General features: G+C 39.1%; 1 protein-coding gene across 2 annotated transcripts in view; it reads left to right on the forward strand.

Annotated features, from left to right (window-relative positions):
* Window positions 1–21885, forward strand: part of LOC106085866 (probable serine/threonine-protein kinase fhkD) — a 179012-nt gene that overhangs the window by 127142 nt on the left and 29985 nt on the right. For both annotated transcript variants that reach the window (XM_059368727.1, XM_059368728.1), the window contains 5 exons: window positions 835–1072; window positions 9329–9432; window positions 17588–17740; window positions 17805–18009; window positions 18194–18362. In XM_059368727.1, coding sequence (XP_059224710.1) covers window positions 835–1072; window positions 9329–9432; window positions 17588–17740; window positions 17805–18009; window positions 18194–18362 — 869 coding nt within the window. The remainder of the gene's footprint in view (window positions 1–834; window positions 1073–9328; window positions 9433–17587; window positions 17741–17804; window positions 18010–18193; window positions 18363–21885) is intronic.

The following is a 21885-nucleotide window of genomic DNA, read 5'->3' on the forward strand; positions in this document are numbered from 1 at the left end:
TTGGCAAAGATTTTGTACAACGTCTTCTCCCATGGCCTTCAACATACGTGTGCAATATGGTCTGAATCGATCTATAGCTCGACACAGCTCCCATATAAACCGAACTCCCGATTTTGTTTCTTGAGCAAACCACCACCTCCTCCGTCCATATTCATTTATCTTTGTTAGCCTAAAAGAGATACTGCGCAAAGAACTCACAAATGCGATTCATGGTGGAAGGTATATAAGATTCGGCCCGGCCGAACTTAGCACGCTCTTACTTGTTTGATATTACTGCCATATAGACCGACCTCTCAATTTAAGGTCTTGTGCCCGTAATAGGAACATTTATTGTCCGATTTCGATGAAGTTAGGTATAGCGAGTTGTGATAGGCTCCTCGACATCCCTGTTCAATACGGCCCAGATCGGTCCAGATTTGGATGTGCCAATTGCGAATTCATCCATGAACATTCCATTAAACAGCTAGAGCAAACTTCTCACAAATCAATGAGTGCTGTCCGATTCAATTTTAAGCTCAATGGTTGTAGTGCCATATATATCTATCTTCCGATTTAAGGTTTTAGGCCCATAAGAGGTGAATTTGTTAACCGATTTCGATGAAATTTAGTACAATCAGTTCTGTTTTAGTATGGTCAAAATAGGGCTTTATTTTGATGAGTTGCCATATATACCAATGTATGCTTTAGTGGGTATGCAAGTTCAGTTCGGCCGAACTTAAAGCCTTTTTACTTGTATTTTTTTGTTTTTGAGGTGTGAAAATGTAGTCTTTCTGATCATTTCTATATTTTCTCATTTTCCTTTTTCTTATTTCTTATCTCTCTTTCCTTTCACAGAGTAGAAGGCGGTGAACTTTTTGATCGTGTGGTCGAAGATGAATTTGTCCTTACCGAACGTGTTTGTGTGGTTTTCATACGCCAAGTGTGTGAAGCCATGGAGTTTATACATCGCAACAATATCCTGCATCTTGATTTGAAGCCTGAGAATATATTGTGCCTAACCCAAGAGGGCAACCGCATCAAAATCATTGATTTTGGTTTGGCAAGAAAATTTGATCCAGACAAGAAATTACAGGTAATAAACACCACAATTAAGTGTCTTAGCCTGCCAAACCTACAACCCTGTCAGCTTCCGTTCTCATGTCACTCACCCTTTTTGTCTTTAATGTAAGCCACAAATTAAATAACCCCAAAGAGGTTACAATTGTGTAGCTGTGGTAATGTCGAAAGCAAAGCATATGTTTTATTTTAATGTCTATTCATAACAGTCTTGTAGCATTTTAAACAATGAGAAAGAGGAGAAGGGCAAATGCAAGGATTTTATTTCACGAGATGATTCTGGTTGAAAAGCTAATTAAAAGCTTTTGGGGGGGAGATATAAATTTTACGAGCATGAAGAATAAAGAGGGGAAAATCTGTAACCCAGAAAAAAATCATAGAAAAAAATTCCATGGAAGCCAAACAAATATACTGAAGAAAATAATGCCTGATGAAATATTATTCTCATATTGTACTGAAATGATATTTACATTTGACAGAATTTATCTCCCCGCTTGCAAAACATTTACCAGCACGAACCTTTTAGTAAAGGTAATTATGTAAATGGAAAATAAAATTTTCATTGCTGTGAAATTTCCACAAATTGTAAAATATAACTTCTTAGAAAAATAACAAAAAAATATATATTTTCATAAAATTTAATATATAATTTAGGAGAAAATATTAATTAAAATATATTTGTTTTAAAAAAATAAATTTTACTGGTTTTTTAAAAGTACTTTGAAATTCCTTACATTTATTAAAGGTTAACATTTTCATTCACTTTTAAATATTCGGTTACAAATTTTAATTTCTCAAACTCTCTCGATATCTCTTTGTTGTCTGGGTAACACCTTGACAGTGTGAATTTTCCATATGCTTTTGCAGTGCAAATTACATTTCATAAAGTCAGTATGAGCATCTTGTTCTTAAGGGGTGTTAACGACAAACTTTATGTACATTATTTGTGAACGAAATAAAAACTAAATTAAAATTTTTGGTTAACAAAAATCACAATATGTACATATTCAAGGAATCCAAATGGAGTACAGTGTGTGCAATGCGAATAGGGCAAGTCAAATTTCTAAAGACAAAAACTTTACGAATATTTTTTAGCTTAAGCAATCAGAATTTAATAAAGCAAATTAAAAAGGCCGGTCTGAATCGGTTTATAAGAAAGGTACATCGATATGGACTTTACTTGTCATGACCGTTGAAATCGTGATAGAACTTATAGGTGAGGATCGGTCCAACCAGAGCAGTGTATATTCAGTGGACTGTACTTGGGCTAAGCCCCAACTCCTGACCACCGAGTTGCGACATGAGTAGTGCACATTCAGCCCTCGTCAAACTCTCTCCTCAAAGTTACTTCTCCAGTTCAATTTCCCCTGAACTCGCCATTCTCGTGAACAAAATTAGCTCTGTTTTCCTGGGGTTTATGCCAAGCCCATTGGCTCTCGCCCATTTCGACAGTTTCCTTACCGTATGACAAAGCAACCGCCACTCAAAATGACAACATCATCAGCAGGGACAACCACGTTTACTTGTACCTCCTCGAAGGACCTGAGAATCTCATTGATAACCAAGAGCCACATGATGGGGGATAAACCCCTCCCATCTGCGGCATTTCCCTGATCAAAATCTTCCTCACCGAACTCTCAGCCAGTTAACCAAAAAAGGGAGGACTTCAAAATAAACCTCACTGAAAATAAGTTGGGCCAAAATTTAAGATTTTTACACTCTCCACCATAGGATTGGGATATACTTATTTCGTCATTATGTTTGTAACTCCTCGAAGTATTAGTCTAAGACCCATAAAGTATATATATTCTTGATCTTCATGACATTTTAAGTCGAACTAGCAATGTCCGTCTGTCTGTCCTCCGTCCGTCCGTCCTTCTGTTCGTCCATCCGTCTGTCCATCCGTCCGTCCGTCCGTCCGTCTGTCCATCCGTCCGTCTGCCCGTCCGTCCATCTGTCCAAAGCACGCTAACTTTCGAAGGAGTAAAGCTAGCCGCTTGAAATTTTGAACAAATACTTCTTATTGGTGTAGGTCGGTTGAGATTGTAAATGGGCCAAATCGGTCCATGTTTTGATATAGCTGCCATATAAACCGATCTTGGGTCTTGACTTCTTGAGCCTTTAGAGGGAGCAACTCTAGTCCGATTTGACTGAAATTTTGCACCAAATGTTTTGATATCACTTCCAATATCTGTGCTAAGCATGGTTCAAATCGGTCCATAACCAGTTTCCTTACCGTATGACAAAGCAACCGCCACTCAAAATGACAACATCATCAGCAGGGACAACCACGTTTACTTGTACCTCCTCGAAGGACCTGAGAATCTCATTGATAACCAAGAGCCACATGATGGGGGATAAACCCCTCCCATCTGCGGCATTTCCCTGATCAAAATCTTCCTCACCGAACTCTCAGCCAGTTAACCAAAAAAGGGAGGACTTCAAAATAAACCTCACTGAAAATAAGTTGGGCCAAAATTTAAGATTTTTACACTCTCCACCATAGGATTGGGATATACTTATTTCGTCATTATGTTTGTAACTCCTCGAAGTATTAGTCTAAGACCCATAAAGTATATATATTCTTGATCTTCATGACATTTTAAGTCGAACTAGCAATGTCCGTCTGTCTGTCCTCCGTCCGTCCGTCCTTCTGTTCGTCCATCCGTCTGTCCATCCGTCCGTCCGTCCGTCCGTCTGTCCATCCGTCCGTCTGCCCGTCCGTCCATCTGTCCAAAGCACGCTAACTTTCGAAGGAGTAAAGCTAGCCGCTTGAAATTTTGAACAAATACTTCTTTTTATCGGTCCACGTTTTGATATAGCTACCATATAAACCGATCTGGGATATTGATTTCTTAAGCGTCTAGAGGGCACAATTCTTATCAGATCTGGCTGAAATTTTACGTGAGATGTTTTATTATGACTTCCAACAACTATGATTAGTATGGCTGAAATCGGTCCATAACCTGATACAGCTGTTATATAAACCGATCTGCGGTCTTGACTTATTGAGCCACTAGAGGGCGCAATTATTATCCGATTTGGCTGAAATTTGTACAACGGCTTTTATCATGGCCTTTAACATACGTGTTGAATATGGCATGAATCGGTTTATAGACTAATACATCTCCCCTATAAACCGATCTCCCTATTTTACTTCTTCAGCCCCTAAAGTGCGCAATTCTAACTAGATTTCGCTGAAATTTTACACAATGACTTCTACTATGGTCTCCAATATTCAGTTCAATTATGGTCCGAAATAAACCATAACTTGATATTGTTCCAATAGCAATTCCAAAGCAGTTCTTTTCTCTTATCCTTTGTTTGCCTAAAAAGAGAAACCGTGGCAAGAGCTCGGCCCGGCCCAACTTAGCACGTTTTTACTTTTTCGTAGGATTTAAGCATTGAAATCGAGCCAAAGAACCAAAACTTTGAATTAAAGATGCCATCTTTAAATTTAATTTCCTATTTAATAACGTACATGACGATCCGTTTCAAATTTTGATCGCTGATTGATTCTTATTTTACTTCATTGTTGACTGTCCAATTATTATTTTTTGAAAACATCACTATATACCCTCCACCATAGGATGGGGGTATACTAACGTCGCCATTCCGTTTGTGACACATCGAAATATTGGTTTAAGAACCCATAAAGTACATATATTCTTGATCGACATGACATTTTAAGTCGATCTAGCCATGCCTGTCTTACCGTTTGTCTGTGGAAAGCACGCTAACTGTCAAAGGAGTAAAGCTAGGCGCTTCAACATTTGAAGAAATACTTCCTATCTGTGTGGGTTGGTTAGGATTGTAAATGGGCCATATCAGTCCATGTTTTGCTATAGCTGCCATATATTCCGATCTCGGATCTTGATTTCTTTGGCCTCTATAGGACTCAATTCTTATCCGATTTGGCTGAAATTTTGCATGAGGTTTGTTATGACTTCCAACAACTCTTTTAAATATGGTCAAAATCGAATCATAACTTGAAATAACTGCAATATAAACCGGTCCCCCGATACTACTTCTTGAGCTCATTTAGACTGATTATCCGATTTCACTGATTTTGTGTACAATGACTTTTACAATGGTCTCCAACATCCAAATCAAGTATGGTCCAAATCGGTCCATAAATTGATATGGCTCCAATAGCATGTCAAGTTTAATCCATTATCTTTTGTTTGCCTATAAAGAGATACTGTTCCGGCCGAACATTGCAGCTTTTTCTTTTTTATAGCACCACCATAGGATGGGGCTACACTAATCTAGTCATTCCGTTTGTAACACCTCGAAATATTGATCTAGTATCCAATATAGTATATATATATTGTTGATAGTCTCGACATTCTGAGCCTAACTAGCCATGTCCGTCCGTCTGTCGAAATCACGATAGGGGTCGAACGCGTAGAGCTAACCTCTTGAAATTTTGCACACATACTTTATATTGATGTAGGTCGGTGGGGATTGCAAACGGGCCATATTGATTCAGATTTTGACATAGCTCCCATATAAACCGATCTCCCGATTTGACTTCTTGAGCCCCTAGAAGCCGCAATTTGATTCCTTGAGCCTCAATTTTCATCCGATTTGGCTGAAATTTTGTAAATGGTGCTTTGTTATGACTTCCAATAACTGTGTTAAGTACAGTCGTAATCGTTCATGATCATGATATAGCTCCCATATAAACCGATCTCCCAATTTGACTTATTGAGCTCATACAAGCTGCTATTTTCATCCGATTTTGCTGAAATTTTGCAAGCGGTGTTCTTTTATGATTTCCAACAATTGTGCCAAATACAGTAGAAATCAGTCTATAACCTGATAAACCGGTCTCTCGATTTATATTCGGATATGGACCGTACTTTCCATGCCTCACAAGCCATAGAAAAATATCACCACTTAAATTTTACGCAAATCGAGTAAAATTGCGCCCTCAAGAGTCAAATTGGGAGATGGGTTTATATGGCGGCTATATCAGGTTATAGACTGATTTGTACCATACTTGAGACAGTTGTTGGAAGTCATACTCAAACGATATGTGCAAAATTTCAACCAAATTGGATAACAATTGCGTCCTCCAGAGGCTCAAGAATCGGTTTATGTGACAGCTATATCAGGATATAGACTGATTTGTACGATACTTGAGACAGTTGTTGGAAGTCATACTCAAACGACACGTGGAAAATTTCAACCAAATTGGATAACAATTGCGTCCACCAGAGGCTCAAGAATCGGTTTATATGACAGCTATATCAGGATATAGACTGATTTGTACCATACTTGGCACAGTTGTTGAAAGTCATACCAAAACGATATGTGCAAAATTTCAGCAAATGGCTATGGACTGATTTGATATGTGCAAAATTTCAACCAAATTGGATAACAATTGCGTCCTCCAGAGGCTCAAGAATCGGTTTATGTGACAGCTATATCAGGATATAGACTGATTTGTACGATACTTGAGACAGTTGTTGGAAGTCATACTCAAACGACACGTGGAAAATTTCAACCAAATTGGATAACAATTGCGTCCACCAGAGGCTCAAGAATCGGTTTATATGACAGCTATATCAGGATATAGACTGATTTGTACCATACTTGGCACAGTTGTTGAAAGTCATACCAAAACGATATGTGCAAAATTTCAGCAAATGGTTATGGACTGATTTGAGCCATGATTGGCACAATTGTTGGATGTCATAACAAAACGATATGTGCAACATTTCAAGATCAGCGGAAACCTTCGACTATTCCTCCTCTCCTAAGCCTCCACTCTGCCTCTTTCGTGTCCCTATAGGGTATAGGGTACAGGTATACAGATGAAATGATCAAGGGGGTGGAGTTCATCTTCTCCAATCTCATCGGCGTCAGATCAACATAACTGTAATTAGATTGAAGTATAAGGCGGAGTAAAGATGGTGTACTTTGCATTGCTCAACCTATAGACTCTATTTCTCAGGATGGAAGATTCAAAGCATCAAAGCAATGTCCACCGAGGAGTTAGAGAGAGCTAGAAGAAGTTCGCTCGAGGCTGCCACGAAGTGTTGCAGAGTAATTTGCACAACTCTTAGCTCCTCGTTCGAACCTTCTTATACCCACCACCATAGAAAAGTGTAACTAATCTAGTTATTCCGTTTGTAACACCTCGCAAGGTGCAAAATTTCAAATCGGACGAGAATTGCGCCCTCTAGAGGCTCAAGAAGTCAAGACCTAAGGTCGGTTTATATTGCAGCTATATCAAAACATGAACCGATATGGCCCATTTACAAACCCTATTGACCTACACTAATAAGAATTATTTGTGCAAAATTTCAAGCGGCTAGCTTTACTTCTTCGGAAGTTAGTGTGCTTTCGACAGACAGACGGTTATTTTTGTTATGACTTCCAACAACTGTGCTAAGTATGGTATAAATCGGTTCATAACCTGATATAGCTGTCATATAAACCGATCTGGGATCTTGACTTCTTGAGCCTCTAGAAGGCGTAATTACTATCCAATTTGGCTGAAATTTTGAACAACGGTTTCTCCCATAACCTCCAGCATAATGCGGTCCGAATCGGTCTATTGCCTAATGCAGCTCCCATATAAACCGATCTCCCTCTTTTACTTCTTGTGCCTCTAGAGGGCGTAATTCCTAACCGATTTAGCTGAAGTTTGGCATAAAGTGTTTTGTTTAGACTTCCAACAACTGTACTAGGTATGGTGCAAAACGGTCAATAATCTGATATAGCTGTCATATAAACCGATCTTGGATCTTAACTTCTTGAACCACTGGAGGCTCAATTCCCATCCGTTTTGGCTGACATTTCGCATGAGGTGTTTTATTATGACTTCCAACAACTGTGCTAGTATGGCGCAAATCGGTACATAACCTGTTATAGCTGTCATATAAACCGATCTGGGGTCTTGATTCTTGAGCCTATAGAGAGCGTAATTACCATCCGATTTGTCTGAAATTTCGAACAACGGCTTCTCCCATGACCTTCAACAGACGTGTACAATATGGTCTGAATCGATCTATAGCTTGATACATTTCCCATAGAGACATATCTGCTTCTTGAGCCCCTACAAGGCGCAATTCTTATCCGAATGGACATTTATGGTCCGAATCGGACTATAACTTGATATAGCTCCAATAGCATAACAGTTCTTATTCATTTACTTTGTTTGCCTAAAAAGAGATACCGCGCAAAGAACTCGACAAATGCGATCCATGGTGGAGGGTATATCAGATTCGGCCCTGCCGAAATTAGCACACTCTTACTTGTTAAATAATAAAACTCGTACCCTTCATTGCCTCCTATAAATATGATTTTTTTATGCGGCGTTTTTTTTCCTATAAAACACTTAATTTGCACCTTTAGAATCTCCCAGAAAATAAAAGTATTTTTTTTTTTTTTTGAAACGCATACCTTCCATTTTTTACCTAGTGATCCCAATAAGCAAAATATGAAATATTATAGCGATTGTTTAACAGCATCCCATTCTGACATGAAGTCCAAAGTTGGATGTAGTGCTTTTTAAGGAATCAAGTTGATGACTTTATGTCCTAGCGTGAAATTGGTATAAAAGTACAAATACAAAAACATAAAGTGTTCCCAGCACCAATACTATCGCAGTGATAATATGTATGGTTTGATTCAGGATTTCCTGCTGATTCGGCTTAGCCATGTCCGTCTGTCTGCATTTTCTTTCCATGGTGGTTGGCCATCTGTCGTTCATCGCATTTATTACCCAATCATCATGAAATATTTCACATTTTTTCTGCAGCATAATTCATTTTTAAAGTAAAATTCTTATTTGTAAAATCGTTTTAAATCCGTCATAATATCTCATGAATGATTTTTAAAAATGTTTCAGTTTACTACCTTGTATTGAACCTATTTAAATACTCTTTACTGTATTCTTTATTCTTAAAACTTTCTCCCCTTTAATTTTACATTTCCTTTGAGAATTTTAATACACTTGACTCCATGAATAAAAATCCTGCATATCATTGTGCGGCCACACATACACATACACACACATACACACCACAACCGCATATGACAATTGAAATGGGGTGTTTCATAATTAAAAGAAGAAAAACTGAGAAAGACAGGGACATGTGAAATAAAATCAAGACAGTTAAATATAAATGAGATGCTGTGAAGTAGTTCATTCTTTGGCCCCTTCCTCAACTTGGTCTTGGTGTCTCTCTTTGCTTTGACAATAACAATTCATTGTTGCTTTAATCTTTGTAATGTTCGTTTTTTCCCCTGTTTGCAGATCCTTTTTGGTACCCCGGAATTTGTGGCTCCCGAAGTTGTTAACTTTGATTGCATCTCTTATGGCACAGATATGTGGAGTGTGGGTGTCATTACATATGTACTGTAAGTAAATATTTTGCTAAAGGATATAAAATTGCTTCGTTTTTTTTTTTTTCTTTATTCAGTTTTTTTGCTCTGCTTTGCTTTAATTTCTTGTAAACCTTTAAGCACTTTCTAAAGCTAAAGAAGGAAGGTGATTGAGGTGGAAATTCCATCTTAATCTGTGGTTAATTAAGTGCTGCATGGCAATTGTTTCCCTTTAATGAGAACCAACTCATTTTTGGTAAATTACCAATTTGTGAATTTTGATTAAAATATTTGAAGCGAATTTTCTATTGATTGGATGGCTGACTGTTGAAAGTGTAGCGAAATTAGGCTTAATAACAATATCTTCGAGGCAAATTTGGAAACTGCCTACAAAAGCTAATTACGAAGTTTCCATTTCTCTCATTGGATAAAAAAAAAAAAACAAATTGTTCCCTAAGGTATTAAATGTTGAACCTTCTTGTAAATGTTTTCCATGAATGGATATTGAGGATTCTAAGCTATAATATTTGAAGGACATACTGTAAAAGGATTTTTGCAATAGATGGGAAAAATTTCATTGAAAAATTCCCAATAGAAATTGCCCCAAATAAAACAGCCCCATCGTATAAAAATTTAGGGTTCCAGAGGCTTGAGATGTCAAATCAGAAAATCGATTTATATTTCGGCCATACTTATCCCGGTTGTTGAAAGTCATAACAGACCTCTACGTGCAAAGTATCAGATCGATCAGATAACAGGGAGATCGGTTTATATGGGGGTTATATCAGGTTATTGACCGATTCAGACCTTACTTGGCACGATTGTTGGAACGGAACATTATGTGCAAAATTTCAGCCCAATCGGTTAATAATTTCAGCTTCTAGAAACTCAAGGAGTCAAGTCGAAGGACCACTGTATATGGGAGCTATGTCCAAACCTGGATCGATACAGCCCATTTGCAATCCCCAACGACCTACATCAATAAGAAGTATCTGTGCAAAATTTTGTGCAGCGGACAAGAGGACGGGCAGAAATGGAAAAATCGACTTAGAATGTCAAGATCAATATTTCCAGGTGTCACAAATGGAATGATTAGTCACAAATAAATTGAATGACTTCATTATATGGTGATGGGTATAATGAAGTCCAAATTTCTAGGTCCGCCTTCACCTCGCAAAATCCCTTTTAGCAGGCATGGACTGATCGAATCGCCCAAAATATCTCAAGAGGACTATTTGACCAGTCGGGACAGTAAGTAACTAAAACAAAGGATATAAAGAAAAGGGGAGGCTGACGTGGAGCAGGTATGAGCATATAAGCCTATGCCGCTTAACGCCTGGGTTCGAATCCTTGTGAAATAACTTTGAGAAATAGTTATAATTTGCTGACCGCTAGCGATATATCTGAGATATTGGGCAGGGTAAGAATACTCTATTAAGAGGTGTCGCTGTCTTAAATCGGGCGACACTCATTGATATGAAAGTTGTATTCCCGATGCTCTTTAATGTCAATGGGCGAATTATATCTGCAAAAATAGAGTACATCTATGTCACCAATACTCGGTTAACCGTTCGAGACAATTTGGGGCTCAAATGAAGTAGAAATGCAAATTTGCCCATGAACATTCCATTGTGGAATAGGGGCAAACTTCTTACATATCAATGAGTACTGTCCGATTCAAGTTTATGCTATATGATATGATAAGGGACGTCCTTTTTTCAGCCGAATCCGAATCGCGTGCCGCAGAGCAACACCTCTTTGGGGAAAAGCTTTTACATGGCGTAGCATCTCCCAAATGTTGCCAGCATTAGGGGGGATAACCACCGCAGAAAAATGTTTTCTGGTGTTCTCGGTAGGATTCGATCCCCGCCGTTCAGAGTCATAAGCGGACATGCTAACTTCTGCGCCACGGTGACCTCCGAATAAAATGTTCTTGGCAACAAAATACAATTGCTAAAAAAAATATCGAATAAATACATGTTTTACTTAATTTTCTACAGGTTAGGTAAAGTTAGGTTGAAAAGGTGGTGCGAATTCTAATCTGCCCCATGTCGCTATGGATATGCACCTAATCAAGTAATGGGCTTTTTTCACGCTCTTAATCCAAAAAGTTAATTAGTTGTCATATTCATGTTAATTTCAAAATTCTAAATCGTTATTCATTCTATGCTTCTAAGTTGGTTCCAGTCCTGTTACAAACGGTATCACTTGCCGCACCAACTCTGATTAACATTAGTGCGCCCCTAGGTCCTCGGTGACCCGCCCTTACTCCAATGTGAACATGCTGTCCTTCTTCATACTACTTTTCAGTAAAAGACTTGTCTTCTCCATTCTATGCTTCTAAGTTGGTTCTAGTCTGGTTAAGAACGCCATCACTTGTCGCACCAATTCTTATTAACATTAGTGCGCCCGTGGTCCTCTGTGACCCGCCCGTACTCCAATGTGAAAATGCTGTCCTCTTTATGCTATTTTTCAGAAATAGCCTCGTCTTCTCCAGATCCGGATCACTATGGTACAGCACTCAAACGATGAGAATCGCCATCCTCAGATCTCCTTCTTACTTTCCAAGACTGCACGTGACCTTACCGTCTTGGTTGTTATTGCAGTGATGGCCAGATTACTGTCCATAAATATGTTCACGCTCAACGTCCTTGAGTTAATACTACACCAACTCCTGCATCACTTGCAGGACCGTATTATGGCCTGGCAGTCGAAATGAGATCTCATTCCTTGGGCTGTCCTTTAGCTTTGATCTATATGCGTCGCTTGAACTTCCAGATTGCACCAACACTGTGCCGCTGGCAGCAGTGCCTCGCACTCGACCTCAAGTGTTGTCTCTGGTATACAAACGGGAACCTCTTCCATTCCTTCCAGGTTTCTTATCGTCGCCTCGCGATGGGATGACTTGTTCTTATCCTTTATAAATTCTCCCATCGTTTGCCACAAAGGCTGCCTCATCCTTAATGTCAATGGGTCGGATATCTAGAATAGTCTCCAGTGCCCTATTAGGTGTGATCCTCATCACCCGTATATTCCAAGACAACATGTTCTTTCGTAACACTATGTCTCCATCGCATTCCACCAAACTACTGAGGCGTAAGTAAGTATTGGCCTTATCACGCTCCTGTAGAGCTAGTGGACTATCTTCGGATTTAGGCCCCATTTCCTCGGATTTAGGCCCCAATGTGACACTTCCAATGCAGTTTCCGGTTCAAGATCACTGCCAAATATTTCATCCTGTCAGTTATCAATCAGAAAAAGTGGTATATCAAATTGGCCCACCCTTATCTTCCTCGTGAACAGGGCGGTTTCAGTCAGTGGCGATAAAATGCCGCCCTGTGCCACTTCTCCCTTATCCACAATTCATCCACTTGATCGTTAGCGTATTGCTTATCCAGTCTCCAAGGACCCGTTGCAACCGGTGCTGGTCCAAGGATTGAATAGGTGTGTCGGTCCACATAAAAGCCCCTTCTATGGCAATGCATACGGCCAAGGTGTACATTTTGGGATCGAAGGATTCTTCAATTTTATGCACAACCTAGTACAGGGCAGTGCCCATCGAAGTCCTCTTCACATAGACATGCTGCTTGTATCCAAGCTATTCGATGGATATCCCACTCTTTATCATGGTATCCAAAAACACTCCACAGTTTTGAGTAGAAAGAACGTAAAACCTATAGGTATATAGGACTTTCGTGTCGCATATCTTGCCTTGCACGGCTTGATCAAGAAGTCAAATCAAGAGATCGGTTTATACAAAAGCTACTAGCTAACCAAAAGCTACTAGCTAGCCAATGCGCTGCGCCTTACCTCTCTCTAAAGCCGTTTGAGCCGTTGTCATAATCTTTAATAAGAGTGTTTGGGGTTGTTTTCGGGGAGGGATCCTCAGACATTTCTTTCCCAACGTGGCCATCAAATTCCTGCTCTCTTCCCGACTTCCTTTCATTTGAGCTCCATAATGGCCAGGTCGGTAAATATGCCACCTTCTACACTACTCCCATATATCTCATAATTGAACCCTATATTGTCATCGACTGTAAGAAAAATCCCATTTAGTAGGCATTCTGGGGGTGGGACCAAATTCGTGATCTATTTCCAAATACATTTCACTTGAGCCCCATATAGCCATGGTCGGATAATAAATGTCCGGTTTGGGTGGGGAGAGTGCTTTGGAGTTAAGGCAACCCCCCGTCCCCATACACTTGCCCACAAAATTGGATATCAGATTCGTTTTCTACTCTGAATTACCTTTCATTTGAGTCCCATATTGCCATGATTGCTCTTTAAATCCACCTAGTGGGCCTCGCGTGTGGTGGTCCCCCTAGGCACCCCAACCAAATTTGGATACAAATTTTAGTTTTTAGGTCACAATAAGTCCTTAAACAAAAGTTCGCAAAATTCGTCCCTGAAATCTGGCGTTTTAGAAAATTAGGGTAAAGGGGAAAGTCCTCCAGATATAAAAGCATGTAAAAGCATACTAAGTTTGGCCGGGCGGAATCTCATATACCCTCCACCATGGATCGCATTTGTTGAGTTCTTTGCATGGTATCTCGTTTAAGGCATACAAATGATAATGGATAACAATTGCAATGCTATTGGAGTTATATGAAGTTATGGTCCGATTAAGACCATATATGAATTGAAAGTTGGATATTAGATGTCATTTTGAAAAATTTCAGCCAAATCGAATAAGTATTGCGCCCTTCAGAGGCTCAAGAAGTCAAATCGAGAGATCCGTTTATATGAGAGCTATATCAAGCTATAGACCGATTCAGACCATATTTGACACGTATGTTGAAGTTAGTGGGAGAAGTCGTTGTACAAAATTTACAAATTATAATTTGTAAGAAGTATAATCGGGACATCGGTTTACATGGGAGCTACATCAGTTTATGAACAGATTTAGACCATATTGCGAGACAAAATAAAACACTTAGTACAAAATTTCAGCCAAATCGGACAATAATTGCGCCCCCTAGAGGCTCAAGAAGTCAAGGTCCCAGATCGGTTTATATGGCAGCTATATCAGGTTATGTTGGAAGCCATTACAAAACACCTCATGCAAAAATTCAGCCAAATGGGATAAGAATTGCGCCCTCTAGTGGCTCAAGATGTCAAGATCAAAGATCGATTTGTATGGCAGCTATATCAAAACATTGACCGATATAGGCAATTTAGAATCCCAACCGACCTACACTAATAAGAAGTATTTGTTCAAGTGAGCAGCTCTACTCCTTCAACAGTCAGCGTGCTTTCGACAGACAGACGAACGGAGGGACGAACGGTCAGACGGACATGACTAGATCGACTTATCATGTCATGACGATAAAGAATATATATACTTTATGGGGTCTTAGATGAATATTTCGAGGTATTACAAACGAAATTAGTATACCCCCATCCTACGGTGGAGGGTATAAAAAAGAATTACCCAAGTTTACCCACATCTAAAACCCATAACCGGCATCCGACTTGAATATGGTTCAGATCGGACAATATATAGATAAAGCTGCCACATAGACCGATCTGCCGATTTAGGATCTTAAACCTATAAAAGATGCATTCTTTACCCGTTTTTGGTAAAATTTTGAATAGTGAGTTGGTCTACGCCTCCCCTTATAGTTGCCACTTAGCTCCTTAAGCCCATAAAAGCCTCATACAATTTAGCTGAAGTTAGAAACAGTAAGTTGATTTACGCCACCCGTTATTCGACTTGAATATGGTCCAGGTCGGATCATATTTAGAAATGGCCCATCTCTAATATAGGATCTTAAGCTCACAACTGCTGTATTTATTAACCGATTTCACTAAAATTCGGAACACTGAGTTCTATTAAGCCTCCCGTAATCTAACCTGTATATGGTCGCACCATATTTTGATAAAGCTGCCATATAAACCTACCTTCCGATTTAAGATCTTAAGCCCATTAAAGCCGTATTAATTAAAAATTTAAATAAAATGTACTAAGGGGTGATTAAGTTTTGACCGATACTGTATATTGGAGGCTATACGGAAAATCATCATGCCAAATGGGACAAGAATTAGGGGCTCAAGAGATATAATCGGAAGACCGGTTTATATGAATGTCACCTAAACATGGACCAATTTGGCTCATTTACAATCTCAACAATTTCTCCTAATGCTGGCAATAATCTCTCCTAATGCTGGCAACATTTGTGAGGTACTATGCCATGTAAAACTTCTCTCCAAAGAGGTGTCGCACTGCGTCAACCCGTTCGGACTCGGCTACAAAAAGGAGGCCCCTTATCATTGAGCTTAAACTTGAATTGGACTGCACTCATTGATAAGTGAGAAGTTAGCCCTGTTCCTTAATGGAATGTTCATGGGCAAAATTTGCTATTTACAATCTCAACCAACTTATATCAATAGAAAGTGTTTGTCCAAAATTTCGTGCGGGTAGCTGTGCTCGTTCGACAGTTAGCGTGATAACGACAGACAAATAGATTGACGGACGGACATGGGGTTAGATCGACATAAAATTTAATGACGATCAAGAAGATATATAAGCATATGTATACATTATATGAGCTTAGACCAATATTTCGAGTTGTTACAAACGGAGTGACGAAGTAAGTATACCCACATCCTATGGTAGGGAGTATAAAATTAGTTGCATTTCGAAGCATTTTAATTTAAAATTTTCTTACAAAATAAAATTTTAACAAATTTTTTTAGGAAAAAACAAGTTAAAGCGTGCTAATTTCGGCCGGGCAGAATCTTGGGAACCCACCACCATGGATTCTGTTAAAATATGGGAGCTGTATCTAGTTATAGACCGAATTGGCACAGTTATCGGAAGTCATAACAGAACCCTATGTGCAAAAATTTCAGCCAAATCGGATGACAATTGAGGCTTCCAGGTTTAAGAAGTCAAATCGGGGGATCGGTTTATATGGGGCCTATATGCAAATCTGAACCAATATGGCCCATTTGCAATCCCCAGCGACCTACATCAATATCCTATCCCATCCTATGGTGGTTGGTATAAAAATTGCTCAAAATTTTTTTGCAAGCAATTGATTTTTATACCCTCTACCATAGGATGAGGGGTATACTAATTTCGTCATTCTGTTTGTAACTACTCGAAATATTCGTCTGAGACCCATAAAGCATATATATTCTTGATCGTCGCGACATTTTATGTCGATCTAGCCATGTCCGTCCGTCTGTCCGTCCGTCCGTCTGTCTGTCGAAAGCACGCTAACTTTCGAAGGAGTAAAGCTAGCCGCTTGAAATTTTACACAAATATTTCTTATTAGTGTAGATCGGTTGGTATTGTAGATGGGCCATATCGGTCCATGTTTTGATATAGCTGCCATATAAACCGATCTTGCGTCTTGACTTCTTGAGCCTCTAGAGTGCGCAATTCTTATACGATTGAAATGAAATTTTGCACGACGTGTTTTGTTATTATATCCAACAACTGTCCCAAGTATGGTTTAAATCGGTCCATAACCTGATATAGCTGTCATATAAACCGATCTTGGGTCTTGACTATAATTGTGGTCCAAATCGGACCATATCTTGATATACCTCTAATAGCAGAGCAAATCTTTTCTTATATCCTTTTTTGCCTAAGAAGAGATGACGGGAAAAGAACTCGTTTTTGTTGCTTAAATATTTCTAAGCCAATCGCCACTTAAACTTTCTAGTTTTTAGTCTATGGCAAACTACAATTAAATTTCTAATTTTTCTCCTTCTTTTCTTCTCCTTCTCTTTTTTTCTTTCACCAAATTGCCATTACTGGGAAATTTCTATCACTTAAACCCAAACATACTACAACAACAACAAATCACCCAATTTTCATTACTTTTGGCTATTAACAAAAATGACTTAACAACAATCGGTGGCAATAACAACAAAAAATAACTGACTTTGGACTACAACTACATGGTACAACAACATAATTATACTCCTTCATGGCATGGAACATACCGGAAACACGTCAACAAAACGCCCTCCAAAAATCCACACACATGTATGTCGGCTGCTAACATCAACTAAACACCGTCATTGGCAAACAACGACAACAATGTTTTCCCTTCACCACCACCACCAACAACAACATTACAATTTTTCACGCATCATTTTATGCCAATGTTACTTTGGTTGACTGAATCTGCCCTTTTGCGTCTCTGTTTTTTTTTTCGGGGGGATAAATTGGTTACAGCATTTCTGGACTTTCGCCATTTATGGGGGAAACGGACATCGACACCATGGCCAATGTTACCATAGCCAAATATGATTTTGAGGATGAATCCTTTAGCAGTGTTTCACCCGAGTGCATTGACTTTATATCGAAGTTATTGGTAAAAGACTTAAAGTGAGTGTGGTGAGAGAGCAAAGTATTGTTCACATAATTAATTTCGTTTCTCCCTCTCCTGTAGTACCCGCATGACCGCCGAACAATGCCTAAAACACAAATGGCTGCAAAGACGTTCAAAAACTCCGCCTAAAATTTTACCCAAGCCTTTAAATGTACCACCGGTATCATTAAAAGCCACCACACCTTCGCCTATACCACCCAGTATCGATGGGGATCACACTTCAGAAACTTCGGGTGATAATGAAGACAATGAAGACATAACAGGGGTAAGTTTTTAAGAAATCAGTTTGAAAAAGAGGCAAAGCTTCTAAATTTAGTTAGTTGGCTTCTAGTTAGTTGTTGGTTGGAAACCTGTAACTTATCTTAAAATTCTATTCACTTGTATGCAACATTCTTTTTATTTCATTTCGTCGTCTTCTCCTTGGTCTCTTTTCTTTTCCTTTTATCCAGACAAAAGAACTGGATACAACAAAGGATAATTTGAAAAATTTCATAGAACGCTGGGAGGAACATCCAAACAGCCCTTATGTTTTCGATGTCGAGGGAAATGTTATAGCACCGCTCAGCGAGACAGAATACAAAAAGGCTCATGCTCCCGACAGCATATCATCGTCAAGAGGTGAGTACCAAATGACAGACGGGGCGGCATTGTCGCTGTCAGCAGCAACATCACTTGCCGCCGCTGTCACCAGTGCCACCGTCGTACCCTGTGCTCCCTCAAGAGAAGCCAACATCCTCCACCAAATACAAACTTCAGCCAAGACAACGACAACAAATGCCCTGGTGTCAGTGCCTGCTGCCGCACCGACACCAACGGCACCCACAACACTTGCAACAGGGCCAACAGCAGCAGCAACATGTTCATCACAAAGACAACAACAACAGCCTCATTTAATAAGAAGCACATAACCAACATGCCAAAGCAATTAAAACAACAAAATGAAAAAAAAAAATAAACAAAGGCAAACTCTTACATCCCTGGAATGCGAGAGGATAAAGTCTTGGTCCCTTCGCATGGCGCCAGGCATTGAGCTTTTTGTGTCCTTGCTTCCAGGGTTTGCTTGACGTTTGTTGTCTGACGTGTATTTATAATTTAAGCCAAAGATTAAGTTTAGATTTTACTTTACTCTATACTCATTTTCGCAACTTAACTCACTCTCTCTCTCTCTGTCCATCCTAACCTCTATATTTGTTTCCCATCCCTTTTAACCTTAACTCTTACATATTTCGTTCGTTTCATTATTCTTTTTTTTTATTATGTTTTTTCTCTGTGATAAGTGTATTCTACAAAATATACTCCATACATACTCTTACTTGTAATTTTTTTCGTTTAAGTAATGAATGAAAGAATGAATGAAAAGAAACTACAAGAAATATTGTGAACTAAATAAAAAGAACAAAAAAATTAACAAAATCATAGACAAGTTTAACCTCTTTCTTAACACTTATTTTTTCTACTTTTTTCGGTTTCTTTTAATCACCCCCTTTACTCAGTATGCGTAATGTTGTGTCCGTCTAAAAAATATAACCCAACAAAACATTTACTCATCATGATTACTAACAGAAAGCTAAGCGTATCTAGGAGATGAGTCTAAAATTACAAAATAATGTTTAAAAGATGAATAGATTTGGGGCCGATAACTGATAGAAAACTGAAGAAACACTGATGAAAGAGATTATTTGGGAAGAAAGCAGAACGCCCTTAAGTTCTTGTAGGTCAATATAAAAAATTGACTCCAAAAGAAAGTGCTTGAGACAGTAAAACTCCAGATATTCGCAATAAACCATAAGATAAATAAGCTAACAAAAACAAGTAAAAAGGCGCTAAGTTCGGCCGGGCCGAACTCTAGATACTTTGGATGCATAATTTATATCCCTCTAGAAGCTTTATCGAAATATGATCTGATTTGGCCCAAATTCGACACGGATATTGAGAGGTCTACTAAGTACAAATCATTGTTTAATTTTGTAGATCAAAATATTGGACTTTTTGGTGGCCATATCCATATATAGGCCGATCTGAATTATAAAACACACGGATGTCGAAAAGCCTAGCATACGCATAATTAGTATAAATGTGCCTTTTATGGGGCCAAAACTTTAAATCGAGAGATCGGTCTATATAGCAGCTATATCCAAATCTGAACCGATCTGTGCCAAAGTGAAGAGAACTGACGAAGTACCTAACACAACTTACTGTCCCAAATTTCAGCGAAATCGAACAATAAATGCGCCTTTTATGGGCCCAAGACCTTAAATCGAGAGATCGGTCTATATGACAGCTATATCCAAATCTGAACCGATCTTAGCCATATTTCAGGAAGATGTTAAGGAGCTTAACTTAACTCACTGTCCCCAATTTTGGGGCAATCAAACACTAAATGCGCCTTTTATGGCTTTAAATCGGGAGATCGGTCTATATAGCAGCTATATCCAAATTTGAACCGATCTGAGCCAAATTAAATAGGGATGTCGAAAGGTCAAACTAAACTCACTGTCCCAAGTTTTGGCAAAATCGGACAATAAATGCGCCTTTTATGGGACCAAAATTTTAAATCGAGAGATCGCTCTAAATGGCGGCTATATCCAAATCTGAACAGATCTGGGCCAAATTGAAGAAGGATGTCGAAAGGCATAACACAACTGACTTTCCCAAATTTTGGCAAAATCAGATAATAAATGTGGCTTTTATGAGCCTAAGACCCTAAATCAGTGAATCGGTCTATATGGGTGCTATATCAAGATGTAGTCCGATATATTTAGCTCATCTTCGAACTTAACCTGTTTATCCGTCCGTCTGTCTGTCGAAAGCACGCTAACTTCCGAAGGAGTAAAGCTAGCCGCTTGAAATTTCGCACAAATACTTCTTATTAGTGTAGGTCGGTTGGTATTGCAAATGGGCCATATCGGTCCATGTTTTGATATAGCTGCCATATAAACCGATCTTGGGTCTTGACTTCTTGAGCCTCTGGAGTGCGCAATTCTTATCCGATTGGAATGAAATTTTGCACGACGTGTTTTGTTATAATATCCAACAACTGTGCTAAGTATGGTTCAAATGGGTCCATAACCTGATATAGCTGCCATATAAACCGATCTTGGGTCTTGACTTCTTGAGCCTCTAGAGTGCGCAATTCTTATCCGATCAGAATGAAATTTTGCGCGACGTGTTTTGTTATGATATCCAACAACTGTGCCAAGTATGGTTGAAATCGGATCATAACTTAATATAGCTGCCATATAAACCGATCTTGGGTCTTGACTTCTTGAGCCTCTAGAGGGCGTAATTCTTATCCGATTGGAATGAAATTTCGCACGACGTATTTTGTTATGATATCCAACAACTGTGCCAAGTATGGTTCAAATCGGTTCATAACCTGATATATCTGTCATATAAACCGATCTTGGGTCTTGACTTCTTGAGCCTCTAGAGGCCGCAATTCTTATCCGATCAGAATGAATTTTGGCACGACGTGTTTTGTTATGATATCCAACAACTGTGCCAAGTATGATTCTAATCGGATCATAACCTGATATAGCTATCATATAAACAGATCTGGGGACTTGACTTCTTGAGCTTCTGGAGGGCGCAATTCCTATCCGATTTGGCTGAAATTTTGCATGACGTATTTTATTCTTACTTTCAACAACTGTGTCAAATGAGGTTCAAATCGGTTCATAACCTGATATAGCTGTCATATAAACCGATCAGGGATCTTGACTTCTTGAGCCTGTAGAGGTCGCAATTGTTATCCGATTTGCGCGAAATTTTGTACGACGGATTCTCCATGACCATCAACATACGAGTTTATTATGGTCTGAATCGGTCTATAGCTCGAATATAAATCGATCTCTCTATTTTACATCTTGAGCCCCCAAACGGCGCAATTCTTATTCGAATTGGCTGACATTTTACACAGATCGCCAACATATAATTTAATTGTGGTCCAAACCGGACCGTATCTTGATATCGCTCTAATAGCAGAGCAAATCTTTTCTTATATCCTGTTATGCCTAAGAAGAGATGCCGGGAAAAGAACTCGACAAATGTGATCCATGGTGGACGGTATATAAGATTCGGTCCGGCCGAACTTAGCACGCTTTTACTTGTTGAAGACTGTAGCCTGATTTCAACAGACAGA

Source organism: Stomoxys calcitrans, chromosome 5, assembly GCF_963082655.1.
Source record: "Stomoxys calcitrans chromosome 5, idStoCalc2.1, whole genome shotgun sequence".
Taxonomy (NCBI): Eukaryota; Metazoa; Arthropoda; class Insecta; order Diptera; family Muscidae; genus Stomoxys; species Stomoxys calcitrans.